The following is a 14022-nucleotide window of genomic DNA, read 5'->3' as shown; positions in this document are numbered from 1 at the left end:
GTCTTTCGTGTTCAGATTCTACGTTTAAAAATCGATTATAAAATATGCGACGTAATCGAATAAATATTATACAATTGAAAATTAAAACTTATTTTAATCGTTTTAAATCGTTTTAATATTTGCAATAAAAAGGGAATAAAATTGATAAATATGAACAAATAAAATTTGTATAAATAAAATTGCAAATCAAATTACAGAAATATATTTCAAATAAAGTTCCAATAACAATATTACGTGTTTATCAAGATGGATGAATTTTTGCAATCTGTATCAATACATGTCTGATATATTGCTTGTTAACCAATTTATCTAATCTACTTTTCTACTTTCTTTGAAAACTTAGTGATAACTATTAAATATTGATAATAAAAATTATTTATACAAAAGTGGAGCGATACAATTAGAAGTACATATAAATTCTCGTCGATTTCAAACTAAGCTTCTGTCAGTGATCTCACAATGGCATTGAGAATCTTGTGTTTCCTTAGTCTCCTGGTATTCAGTCATGGTGTGTATGTTCGAGTTATTTATAAATCATTAATTTAATCCTTATGTAGGGTAGTATATATCTAAATAAAATATAACTCTTAGTTTTTTAGCAACACCTATCTGAAATCACTTTATTATCGTATTATTCAAATAAATAATTTTTTTATTCATTTGTCCAATCGATTATTAAAAATGAATAGATATATTTGAATAGAAATATATTCGTGAAATTATTTCTTTTATAATTTACTATTTTAAATTATAATTCGAAAATTTATTATTTTACAATGTCTGAGGAACTATTACTTATTATAATTAAAATCTCTGTTAAGAAGATATATTTTTCCTTTTTGCTTCATTTTTTATATAATGACTTATCATTGTAGCTGGAATTCTTTCGTTCTTTGATCCAAGAATTGTAAATGGAGAAGAGGCTAAACCAGGTGAGATTCCATATCAGGTAAGTGTTGCCAAAATATATGTATATTTATTATGAAAATAAACAGATATTAGAAAAATATCGCCAATACTGTCGTACTATTTTTTCATTTTTGTTCTATATTTCTTCAACAAAAACTAAAATATAAATTTGAAAGTATAAATTTAAATTAAAAAATATCTTCTATCAAAGGTATAGCAAGTTTTATGATATTGTATCGCATTTTGAAATAATTAATATTTTTCATAAAATAATTAAAAATATCTAAAAAATTGCAAAACATAGCAGTAAAGACGCAATTTCTTAGCTTTTACTTTTTTATTTATTTAACAAAGTTAATATCTTTCTTGTTTCATTCGAATTTTAACAAAACTTGACATATAACAATGTTTATCAAAGATCAAAAGTAATCAAAGAGATGAACATATAAAATATTTTTTTTTAATCTAATATTATGCAAATTAAAAATCAAGAAAAATGACCAGTGATAAAAACACCTTATCAACGCCATGAAATTATATTTCAAATATTTAAATTAGATTAAAGGAAACTTCCATAATAAATCTTCTAAAATTTACAATTCTTGCAAACTTGTAAACATTTCACTGTATTAAAACTATAATAAAAAAATAATTTATTAAGATAATAAAAGAAGTAAAACTTCATAATTGTCAAATTTATAGCTTTTTATAAGTTCATTAAAAAACTACACTTTTTTCAAGTGTAAAACAAATTTTTGTTTTGTTTTGCAAATAATTTAACGAATAGTAAGTATATTATTAACAAAATTAAATCATTTTACATGTTTGTATTTTCCTAAAACCGTTTTGTTTCTATTTTTCTCTTTCTTATTTTTCTCATTGTGTAATTTTAAATATAAAATTGAAGTACAGCATAAACTGACACATGATAAACCATGAAATAGGAAATGCAGAAGCACCTATCAAACTTGATCGATAATGTAGAATCATTAGTGCATCATTAACAAATAAATTTCATATGTATTTCTTTTATAAATTTGAAAATCCTTTTTTTAGAATTAAAGTAAATATCAGTCTGTGAATTAACTTTATATCGAAAACAAAAAAATTTATTTTTATGTTCTACTTACAATCGACTTTTCACGCATATGTGACGTGAATTTTCGTAGAACAATTTCGTATCAATTAGGCATCAAAGTCTAACTTTAAGGACTCTACATTATTTGTTATCTAATATAAAAATTCGAATTTCGTAAATACAAATAACTGCGAACTTTTTATATCAAGCAAATATTATTGTTACATAATAGCTCCAGCGGGTCTATTCTGTAACTTTTTGCGTTATATATTTGCTAACGATAAATGCGTTATCTCGTAACGCACCTTAGTCAAAAATTGCATTCTGTAAACTGTTTTTAGGCAGTGTTGTTAACCCTTAAAATACACTCTGGGTTAAAATAACTGGAAAAGAAATTTATAAAATTAAAATTAAAATTAAAATTTATTGATATTTATTTTGAAACAATTGGATTAATCTTGAATATTTAAAAAATACACTTAATTTTTAGTTCAAAATTTATATTTTCGTCACAGTAATTATTGAAAGTGGCTTTGGAGCATTAACCTCCAGTATGTATTATACCTATATATGTCTTATACAGTAAGTGTGTATTTTAAGAGTTAAAAGTAGCATAATTTTTCTAATCTGTAGCCTATAAGATATAGTATTTCATATTCCATAAAATGAAAAAATATTTTGTTTTTAACAACTTTGCTCTGAGGTTACCACATATTCTATAAAATCACGAATTTGTGATTGATTCTGTCACTGTACTTATAAAAAGGTACTCTAATGATAAAAATAAAGTAAAATGGTGGCCATATTGATACAAGTAATAACCTCTGTGAAGTTAGCCAGCCAACTTCAGCTTTAACAATTTTCACCAATTGGTATCGTTTGGTGGTCGTTTGGTGGTGTTTGGTGGTCCAGTCCCATCGTTTGGTGGTTAGCCGTTCTCTTGTAATATCAAAAATAAAATTTGGGTGTGAAGTTAGCCCGACATTGTTTATTTTTGCACCAATTTTAATTTCAAGTAGCTCATTCGATTCGGAATCGTTTGGTGGTCACAAATATGCTAATGAAATCGTTTGGTGGTCAACCGTTTTCGTAGAAATTAGAAAAAACCGTTCTTGAGTATCTCTAGTTTTGGTAACACTGGAAATTCCCCAAATGAATATTAATTATGATACAAATTCACTTTTAAAGGCGTCATCAGATGTAAAATCGTTTGGTGGTCACGAATAAACTAACGAAAACGTTTGGTAGTCAACCGTTTTCGTAGAAATTAGAAAAAAGTTTTTGAGTAGCATCATGCAAATTTCCCCAAACGAATATTATTTTTCATACAATTTCACTTTCAAAGGCGTTATTGGATGTAAAATCTTTTGGTGGTCACGAATATATTAATTAAAACGTTTGGTGGTCCACCGTTTTCTTTAATATTACAAAAAAAATGCTTCCCAATGGCTTTGCTGTATAACTCCCTAGAACCATTTGATTTTTCAAGCAAATTTACTTCGCGAAGGATTATTCGACGCGTAATCGTTTGGTGGTCACTAATTTCGTAATTAAAACGTTTGGTGGTTAATGTGGTCGTCAAAAAATGGTAAATGACGTCGTGTGCGCGTTTCATGCGGATAGGTCACTAGGAGACATTGCGGAATAAGTGGAAAAATTTTCATTTTTCTATCAATTTCACTTTACGAGGGGTCATTCGACGCGTAATCGTTTGGTGGTCGCGAATTTCGTAATTAAAATGTTTGGTGGTTCGTCTCGTCGGCAAAAAACCTGAATGACAGCGTGCGCACGTTTCATGCGGATAGGTCACTATGTGACATCGCCGAATTAGCGAAAAAATTTTCATTTTTCTACCAATTTCGCTTTGCGAGGGGTCATTCGACGCGTAATCGTTTGGTGGTCGCGAATTTCGTAATTAAAACGTTTGGTGGTTCATCACGTCGTCAAAAGAGCTAAATGATTGCGTGGGACTTTTCGTTAGGGTCAGGTCATGTCACACTTTGGAATTAGCTGAATAAATTTTACTTTTCTCGACCAATTTGACTTTGCGAGGGGTCATTTGATGCGTAATCGTTTGGTGGTCGTGAATATAATAACGAAATCGTTTGGTGGTCATCCATTTTCGTAAAAATTCGAAAAAACCGTTTTCGATTGGCATCATTGTAAACTCACTAAAAAAATATTGTTTTTCGTACAAATTCACTTTCAAAGGCATTATTGAATGTAAAATCGTTTGGTGGTCACGAATATATTAATTAAAACGTTTGGTGGTCCACCGTTTTCTTTAATATTACAGAAAAAATGCTTCCGAATGGCCTTGTTGTATAACTCCCTAGAAAAATTTAATTGTTATATTTAATATTTAATTGCACGCGTCATTCAGGTTTTTTGCCGATGAGATGAACCACCAAACGTTTTAATTACGAAATTCGCGACCACCAAACGATTACGCGTCGAATAATCCTTCGCAAAGTAAATTTGCTTGAAAAATCAAAATGTTTCTTGGGAGTTATACAGCAAGGCCATTGAGAAGCATTTTTTTATAATATTATAGAAAACGGTGGACCACCAAACGTTTTAATTAATATATTCGTGACCACCAAACGATTTTACATCCATTAATGCCTTTGAAAGTGAATTTGTATGAAAAATAATATCTCTCTAGTGAGTTTACAATGATGCCAATCAAAAACGGTTTTTTCAAATTTTTACGAAAACGGTTGACCACCAAACGTTTTTGTTAGTTTATTCGTAACCACCAAACGATTTTACATCTGATGACGCCTTTGAAAATGAATTTGTATAATAAATAATATTCATGTGGGGAATTTCCAGTGTTACCAAAACTAGAGATACTCAAAAACGGTTTTTTATAATTTCTACGAAAACGGTTGACCACCAAACAATTTCATTAGCATATTCGTGACCACCAAACGATTCCGAATCGAATGAGCTACTTGAAATTAAAATTGGTGCAAAAATAAACAATGTCGGGCTAACTTCACACCCAAATTTTATTTTTGATATTACAGGAGAGCGGCTAACCACCAAACGATAGAACTGTACCACCAAACACCACCAAACGACCACCAAACGATACCAATTGTTAAAGCTGAAGTTGGCTGGCTAACTTCACAGAGGTCAAGTAATAAGTACACTGGAACCCCGCATTAGCGTACTCCACGTTAGCGAAAACTATCCCCTCCATATGCACTCGGCCCACATGAGTAGCGTGTGTGGGGGATAGCAATGAGCAATGCAGTCGCGTATTTCACGGAGTGGGAGTGAAACCAAGCAATAGGAGATAACCTCGCGTTAGTGGATCAAAGCCCCGAACAGTCCGCTAACGCGGGGTTCCAGTGTATATACGTTAAGTAACCTTAAAGCAGAGTTGTTAAAAACAAAATATTTTTTCATTTTATAGAATATGAAATACTACATCTTGTAAGCTACAGATTAGAAAAATTATGCTATTTTTAACTCTTAAAATACACACTTCCTGTATGAGACATAGATATAATACACACTGGGTCAAAATGACTCAAAACCACTTTCAATGGTTACTGCAACAAAAAATGAATTATTTTAAAAATTAGATAAATTTTTTAAACATTTAAGATTAAGGTTAATCCAATTGTTTCAAAATAGATATCAATAAATTTTAACTTAAATTTTATAAATTTCTTTTCAGGTTATTTTAACCCAGAGTGTATTTTAAGAGTTAACAAGATCAGGACACATCTAAATCAGCCCTTTTCAGGGTCAAATAATGTGCAAATGTTATTTTTTATTATAAATAATGACTTCTTTCTTTGTTTTGACCGCCATTTTGGGTCCGCCATTTTGCATTTCCAAATTTGCTACGCGGCATTCAAAAGTAAAAGGATCAAAATTTTCAGCACTTAAACATTTATGTCAAAAAATAAAATGTGCAGGAAAGAGCGTTTTCACAAAGAACGCCCCACATATAACTTCTTAAAATTATAAAAATTTTCTTTTTTCGAATTTCAAGATTCAGAGACTTTATCGAACATGCTTTTTTTATTTACTTTCTATCTTCTCATCAAGTCATTATGTAACACTATTTGAATATTGTTTCACTTTAATTAGACTTCTAATAGTGAAAACTAAAAACTTTTCTTAATATTAGTTTCTTATGCGTTTATTAAACATATACATGTATTCTGCTTTGATTATTCAATAATTATTCTAATTTCATATTTATATTTAAATAAAAGTCCTCATTTTTTTTTAAATAAAATCTTACAAAGTTATATTTTATATAACTTTTCCTGGAAAAACTATCCTGGATTTCACTAACCTATATAATATTAGACAAAATATTTTATGTATCCATCATGATGAATATTTGTGTAAAGTTTGGACAAATTCAAGTGCAGTAAAATCCTAATTCCAAATGGAATAAAAAAATGCACTTTCTTTACAAATAGATCAAATTGTATCATATTAATATAATGCTATATTTAATTTCTCAGAAATTTTATGTTATTTTGAGAGACCTATTTCAGTATTGTTGATTTTTCTTTATATATAAAATATAAATCTAACATTTAAATCAAATAAATTTTTCAGTATAATTAAAAACGTACATGAAAATGTTGTAAGTAATATACAAATATTAGAATGTGTAATTTTTACAGGTTTCTCTTCAATATAAAGATTCTTCCTTCCACTTTTGTGGCGGATCTATCTTAAATGATTACTATGTTATTACAGCAGCTCACTGCGTTTATGGGTAATTTTATTATTACTTTTTATTAAAATAATTGTTATTTCTCTCTCTCTCTCTCTCTCTCTTCAGCTGAAATCTACTATAATTTTTTCATATACATTCATATAAATATTACTTTGTCATAAGAAATATGGCATCTTATTATATATATTTTGATAAAAACAAAAAATTAATTTTTATATTATAGTGAAAACGCCAATGAAATAAAAGTTGTTGCTGGCACCATCAATCTAATTGACCCGAAATCACAGCATAATGTCGTTAGAATTATTTTGCACGAAGAATATGACGAAAATAATTCCTGGATTAATGATATTGCTTTACTGAAGGTAAGCATAGTAAATTTATCACACAAGAAAATTAAAATTTTAACTCCATCTTCAGTTTATCTAAAAATTATAAAGTAAAAAAACTCAAGTAAAAAAACTTGTCTTCCAGGTAAGAAATCCCTTCATTGAATCTGCCAATATCGGACACGTTCTTCTACCATCAAAAGATTTTGAAACTGATGATACTGCTGTTGTGTCAGGATGGGGCAATCTCTGGGTAAAACTTTCATTTTATGTCTTTGAAGATGGAAATTTTTTAACCAAATAATTTAAAGATCTTATTGTCTAAATTTTGAAAAAGATTTTTAAGACAGTTAAATTATATCCTATCTCCAAATTTTTAAATTCAAGATTTAATAAAAAACAGAATTTTTTTAAATAATCTGATTAGTATAAAACTCGTTGAATTCAAATGTAACTTAAAAATATAAAAATTCGAAAAAGTAATAGCCTTCAATGAAGGAAAAACTTTTATCGGAAACCTCATAATCAGAGTTTGGAAGTTGATGTACTCGTAGGCATTCATTTTGGACCAGCGCTCTCACATAAAAAAATAAATAAAATTAAAAACTTAATATTATTTAGCAATATTAAAAATTCCCAAAAATTGAATTTTATAATAATCAATTTTTTTAAATTCTGTTCTTCATATTGAATTTACTATTTTGAATTTTTTCATTCTTGACCTCAGATTCGAATAATGCATTATCAAATTACCTGATGGATTAAATTTCATGAAAATCAACAGTAAACAAACAGTTTATAGAATATAAGAGAGTAATTCCAACTAGAATTTTCTTCATAAAAAATCCCTTTCATAAAAGATTAAATATATCATTTTTATATCTAGTATAAAAAAGAATAAAAGAAAATTAGTGTTTCTCTAAGAACAGTACTTGTAAATATTATTACAAAATTATAGCAAGGAGGACCATCTACTACTAAACTACAACGAGTTAACATCCGCATCGCTAATCAATTCTATTGCAAGTTTATGTATAACATTATTGGAGGCAACGTTTATTCCACACAAGTTTGTGCGTATAACCCATCAAGCGAGAAAGGATCTTGTCAGGTATGTTTTTCTTTCTTAAAATTTCAATTTTTATTGCACCGGTCTATCTACTCAAAATTCTTACAGTGGTCACTTATAAACTGCGATCTCTTAAGGATAGTTAAATATTTAAAAGCGTAATGAATAAAATGAAAAATTTCAAAGATTCTTTCTTGCAGGGTGATTCTGGTGGCCCATTAACTGTCGATGGACAACTCATTGGATTAGTATCATGGGCATATGGTTGCGCCAGTACTGTTTATCCTACTGTCTACACACGTGTCATCTCTTATTTAGATTGGATTAAAGATCATACAGTTTAAATCAATCCCACTCGGTTCCAACTATGATTCATACTGTCTTACGTTCCATATAATTTTATAATTATCTATTTATAAAACCGTAAAAGAAAGATTAATTTAATGTAAAAAAATGTATAATAACGATGACATAAAAACATAGACTTTAAAATTTTATATATATTTTCAATAAAACAAATATTATTGCTTCATTCAAACCATTAAAGATATCTATATATCCATTGGATACCATTATCTTTTTGATATCATGGACCATGATAGTCTTAAAATAATTTAAAATATATCTTTTACGAAAAAAATTTCTCAAATAAAAGTTGTATATTTGTGAGTGAAATGTTACTTGTATTAATGTGACTTGTTTTAATTTAGAAAGTTATTTCAAGACGAATCGACGTCCACTTCTTTGTTTTAAATAAAAAAATCTTTACTTTCTTTTACATTCTTAAAATATTTTATTTTGCAAAATAAAATATTTTAAGGTAATCACATAAGTAGGCCATCGCACATGGCCTCGACGTAGCGATTGTTATACGTACATCAGTACCATGTGTATCTCGCCTGATAGTAGTCAACCCCTCTCTCTTAAGTCTCACTTGCGTCGTACCTCTCTTCAAACTATATACACATTGTTATATGCCATATAAAAAACCGATAATTGATAAAATTTTGTTCAGAAGGTCTTTTACAATAAATAATACCTATTAAAAAAATTTTTCGAAATCCAAATAAAACAATAAAGTCTACAACTGATTAGTTACAAAACAGTACTAAATATTTATGCGAGTCTTTTTCGATTATGCTGAAGTAGCTATGTCGCTTTTATAGATACGTAGGTACGCTTCAAAAATAAGTTTAAATTTATATGCACTGAAAATAGGTAATATATCCAATAAAATACGTAGTTGCGAGCTGCCAACTACAGATATACTCAACACAATAATATACGCTATTGCAGTATCAACATTGTACTTGCATTAACAAGAAATATTATTACATTGAGTATTTCATGTAGTTGGCAGCCCGCAACTACATATTTTGTTGGTTATATTACTTTTTTTTCTGTGTACATATTTGTTTTAAATATATTAATTTGTTTTTTATGTATATAAATAAACAAATAAAAATAACTTAATTCTTGATCTATCTATGGAAATTATCTACAAAATTTATAGACACTGGTTTTAGCTCAAATGTCAATATTTTACAGAACAGAGATGCATCAAAATATAGACAAGGTTTAACCATGATTATGGCTGTTCTCAAGCTTTTCTCTAGTATAATTTTCATAAATCTGTTGCTTTAATTTAGGATAAAAATAGTTTTAAACTTACCAACACTAATACGCAATAGTTGAAACACAGAGTTGAAACATTAATCTGTAACATAAATATATAGAAGTATTAATATAATGCCCAAAATAATCAACACTTTAAAAGATAATTATTACGTAGATACATTCAATTTATTTGTCTGTTAAATATAATAAAAAATTAAATTGCAATTACAAAAATTCTTTTGAGGAGATTTAAGTTGTCATAAAATTCAATAAATATCTACAAGCCTAATTTTCTTTCATAAATATAAAAAACTTTCACAAGTTTTAATATTATCACACATATATTAATGTTACACAAAACAGATCCTTAATATAAATATGTACTTATATTTAAATTATAAAATTTAATACAATATAACTTCTAATTTTTTATTTAACGCACATAATTTCTTTTTGCTTTACTTTAGGAGAATATTTCTATTTGTAGTAACTTTTTATATGAAGAAATTTTCTGTTATTACTTAAACTTATCTGTTATAACTTGTAACAACAAATATAGAACTTGCATATTTTGAGAGCAACAAATTCAAACAATATCTCAGTATCAAATTTAAACAACAAATGTTTTTTCATATAGTTTATTCTAGTTTGCAGATTGTATGAGTCTTTATTGTTTAAATTAACCTTGGGTGCAATTAATAGGGTAATTCACAAGGAACAAATTAGCAACTAATTCTCATAGTAATATTACATATAATTTTGTCGTTGTATACAGTAATTGTAAAACAGTTTGACAATTACTGCGTGTCAGTTACAACGTACTTTTAATTTTATCCTATCGTTTTTCGTTTTCTAGTTATTTAATTTAGGTTAAAGCCTCCAACACTATTATGCTTAAATACTTTTAAGCATGCATTTCTGACTTTTACATCACTTGATAAGGGCCCCAAAGCTAGGGCTGAAACGTTGTGTTAACTATTAATCAAATAAATGCCAGTTAAGTCAACCTCAAATCATCAATTTTTTTTTTAATTATCAGTGGCGGTAACCAAAATTATTTTCTGCTATGTCGTAGTTATATATATTGTTCCTTTAACTTAATCTTCCTTTAGTAGAATGGTTTTTAAAAACAAGTCACAGAGCAACACATTTTTTTTAACAACTCTTTTTAGCAAGAAATAAAAATATTAATTAGAATTTATTCTCCTTTTGTTCCACTAATTTATAAGACTATGTATAAAACTGAAATTGTATAAAAAGTACTATGTAGATCAAGAGATCAGTGTATTTCATTAAATATATTAATTTTAACAGATTAAATAGATTAAATACCACAATCACATTTAATTTGCATATCACAAATCATATTTAATTTGCAACACAAATATTGAAACACACAACGCAATCGTCGAGTTGTTAAACGATTATAGTCTGCAATTGACATGGGTTTACAATGCAATCGCAGTTTCGTTCACTTCCCTAGTAGCAAAATACATTGGCAGTATATTGGCCATTATTGGCTAATATTGGTTAAATATTGGTTATATTGGGAATGCATTGGCCAACGTTTTCCCAATGTTTCCTAATGTAACGCCAATAATGGTTATAAAATATTGGCTCCAAATTAAAATGCAATTAATGTTCAATATGAAAAATCGATTGATTTAATTGTGGCCCAATGCTGAACCAATATTGAACCAATATTTTTTCTTAGACAAATTGGCTAAATAAGATAAAGCGTCAACTTTACAATATTGGACCAATATTGGGAATATTGTTTTTATATTACTTTCCGATATTGTGCCAATGACTGCGTTCAGCAGAAAAAGCAGCTTTGCAACTGGTTAGAGGAACTAAGAGCAAGAACCAATCGTGTTGAAGAATTTTACAACAGTTGCAAAGCTGCTTTTTCTGCTGAACGCAGCCAATGTTTTTTGCTACTAGGGTTATGTTTTAAAAGTGATTGCAAAAACAGTCTATTTTTGATCGCAGAAAAATCACGGTTACTCGAATCGATTGAATTTCAATTCCTGCGTCGAATTAATTAGAAGCACAGAGAAGAGAGAATATCGTGCATTGTACGAAAAAAGTAGTACGAAGGGTAAAATAAAGTTCCGACATATTTCATATTGACGATTTTTGGTTTTGGTAATTTCACGAGTTTCGACATGCTAAAAATGAATTTGATTCATTAATTATAATTAAGTATGATGTTTAAATGAAGAGTATATAAAGCCTGCAATTTTAAGGCCTGCAATATAACAAAACGACACTGCAACCAGATTTAAAGTTCGCATAACAATATTTTTTACCCATGGTTGTTCTGCTGATGATGCCTGATGCTCCCCGGGCCTCCTTCACGACCTCACGGATCTCGCTATTGTTGCTCATTCATAGCACTCGTGCGAAATTTGTCTGCACATTAATAACCGGAAAACAAAAACGCGCGCCACTTTGTACGGCACTCTCAATGACGAACACACCTGATTTTGTGGTATCGAGACGGAAAGCAACACAAAGGACACGAGATTCCACAAGACTATAATTCGCCCGACGATGTCTTTCCATAACTCTCGCGCAAGATACGTACGTTTTCATTCGCGAAAAGACGTTTGATGACGATTATTATCCGCATAATAGAAACGTTAAAATATATCGCGCGGCATTTAATATAACGATAATTCCGCGTGACGCATACTTGATTTCCGCTCCAACGTGATAAATAACGCGTGAGGAATGCGATCTTACGAAATGATGAGTTACTACGCGGATAACGCAGTTTTCCTTCGAAATATTCATCGCGAAAATTTGAGTTGAAGCGACGCAACAAGCACACGATTATCGCGCCTCACGAATGAGAACTATTGAGAACTATTCATTTCCGCCAGAGAGCGGTTATCGCGTCGTTTTAGGTGTTTCCATCAGCGCCTCTATGTGCACAAAATGTGCACATTGAACTATGTAGTCAAATATCTATGAATCCCGTAGGTAATGTGCATGACTTTTTGGGTCTCTTCTATGCTATGTCCACGTTTATTTGGTTCTGTTTTATGTTATACCCGTAAATTTTACAATTATATGCATTCATATTTTAAATCTGTTTTATGCAAATGTGCATAATCGTATTCTATAAATGTGCAATACCACATATACATGATATAAATTCAATTAATTAATTTGATAAAAATTCACTCACCGATTACTGTCGCTGCTCCTGCTGCTGATGCTGCTGCTACTGCTACATTCCTTTTCCGGAATATCGCTCCATGGATGCCGCTTTCTGCTGACATCATCCTGCTATTCTCGAACCGCACATTAATAATTTAACGATCGCCCGACCCAGTGAGAAACAATAACGAATTCGACATCAATTTGACGTCGAATCGACATCGAAATGATGATTTCGACGTCGAATCGATGTCGATTCGATGATTTCGACGTCGAATCGATGTACTATTTCTCACTGGGGATACTTTATTCGGCAATCCCGATATTACGGATAATATATCACACATATCACACACGAGTAAAACGTAAACCGCGCGCGAGAATTTCACTTAGCGCGAACGTTACATTTGGAAAAATACGTGAAAAGTACGGCTCGTCTGATTAGCGGCGAAAATCAACATGGCACGAAAGTGACGTCACGTAACTTCGTGGAAACGCGCAGGCCGAGGAAAGCGATGAGAAAACTGTTTGAATGAAAATTACGCGCCGAGATACAACAAACGAAAACAAATTCGTTTCTAGAATTTTCTATTTCGTATGCTCGCACGACGACTAGTAGCACTTCATTTAATTGGCACTCGCGATATTCTACCAAACGTATTCTCTTCGAGCAAACACTTTGCTCGCACACACACGCGAACACTTCACTCGAAACCGAAGGCAAACGCACGACGCCACGCTTTACACATGAATACGACCTCTGCTACGTACGATCTCACATGGCTCGCGGGTCGTTTGTTAGCGCGACGGCACTCTCAACACAACACCGTACCTGCGCACAATGATCTCTGAATACGCGAGACACGCACGGAGTCGACAGTACGTCTGACCGGCGCTGGAGTGGCGTACGTGACTGCTGCGCGAAGCAACGGAGCAACATGGCGGCGCAGGCGCGGCGAGTCAACAAGTCGGTCGCCTAGCAACGCCAAGTGGCGCCGACTAGCGCCGAGTACCGCCGAGTCTGCCTGCCAGCAGTCACGTACGCCACTCCAGCGCCGGTCAGACGTTCTGTCGACTCGCGTGTTCAGAATTCATTATGAGCAGGTACGGTGCTTGGCCTGTTCTTTTTAGCTGC

The 14022-nt window shown here is 30.7% G+C and overlaps 1 protein-coding gene across 1 annotated transcript; it reads left to right on the top strand.

Annotated features, from left to right (window-relative positions):
• Positions 1–388: 388 nt before the first annotated feature.
• LOC105830443 (trypsin-1) lies at positions 389–9201 on the top strand. Its single transcript, XM_036282710.1, has 7 exons — positions 389–508; positions 876–949; positions 6649–6743; positions 6928–7069; positions 7179–7286; positions 7992–8144; positions 8303–9201. The coding sequence occupies exons 1-7, from the start codon at positions 460–462 to the stop codon at positions 8444–8446; spliced, it is 765 nt and encodes a 254-aa protein (XP_036138603.1). The 5' UTR covers positions 389–459; the 3' UTR covers positions 8447–9201.
• The last annotated feature ends 4821 nt before the right edge of the window (positions 9202–14022 follow it).

This window comes from Monomorium pharaonis, chromosome 2, assembly GCF_013373865.1.
Source record: "Monomorium pharaonis isolate MP-MQ-018 chromosome 2, ASM1337386v2, whole genome shotgun sequence".
Classification (NCBI taxonomy): Eukaryota; Metazoa; Arthropoda; class Insecta; order Hymenoptera; family Formicidae; genus Monomorium; species Monomorium pharaonis.
This window is presented reverse-complemented; position numbering and strand designations above follow the sequence as displayed.

What these genes read in the sequence shown, in the direction of transcription:
- LOC105830443 (XM_036282710.1), top strand. Translation starts at nt 460, where the DNA reads ATGGCATTGAGAATCTTGTGTTTCCTTAGTCTCCTGGTATTCAGTCAT. An exon ending in ATGATATTGCTTTACTGAAG is followed by an intron (nt 7,070 to 7,178) that starts GTAAGCATAGTA and finishes CTTGTCTTCCAG; the next exon opens with GTAAGAAATCCCTTCATTGA. An exon ending in GCGAGAAAGGATCTTGTCAG is followed by an intron (nt 8,145 to 8,302) that starts GTATGTTTTTCT and finishes TCTTTCTTGCAG; the next exon opens with GGTGATTCTGGTGGCCCATT.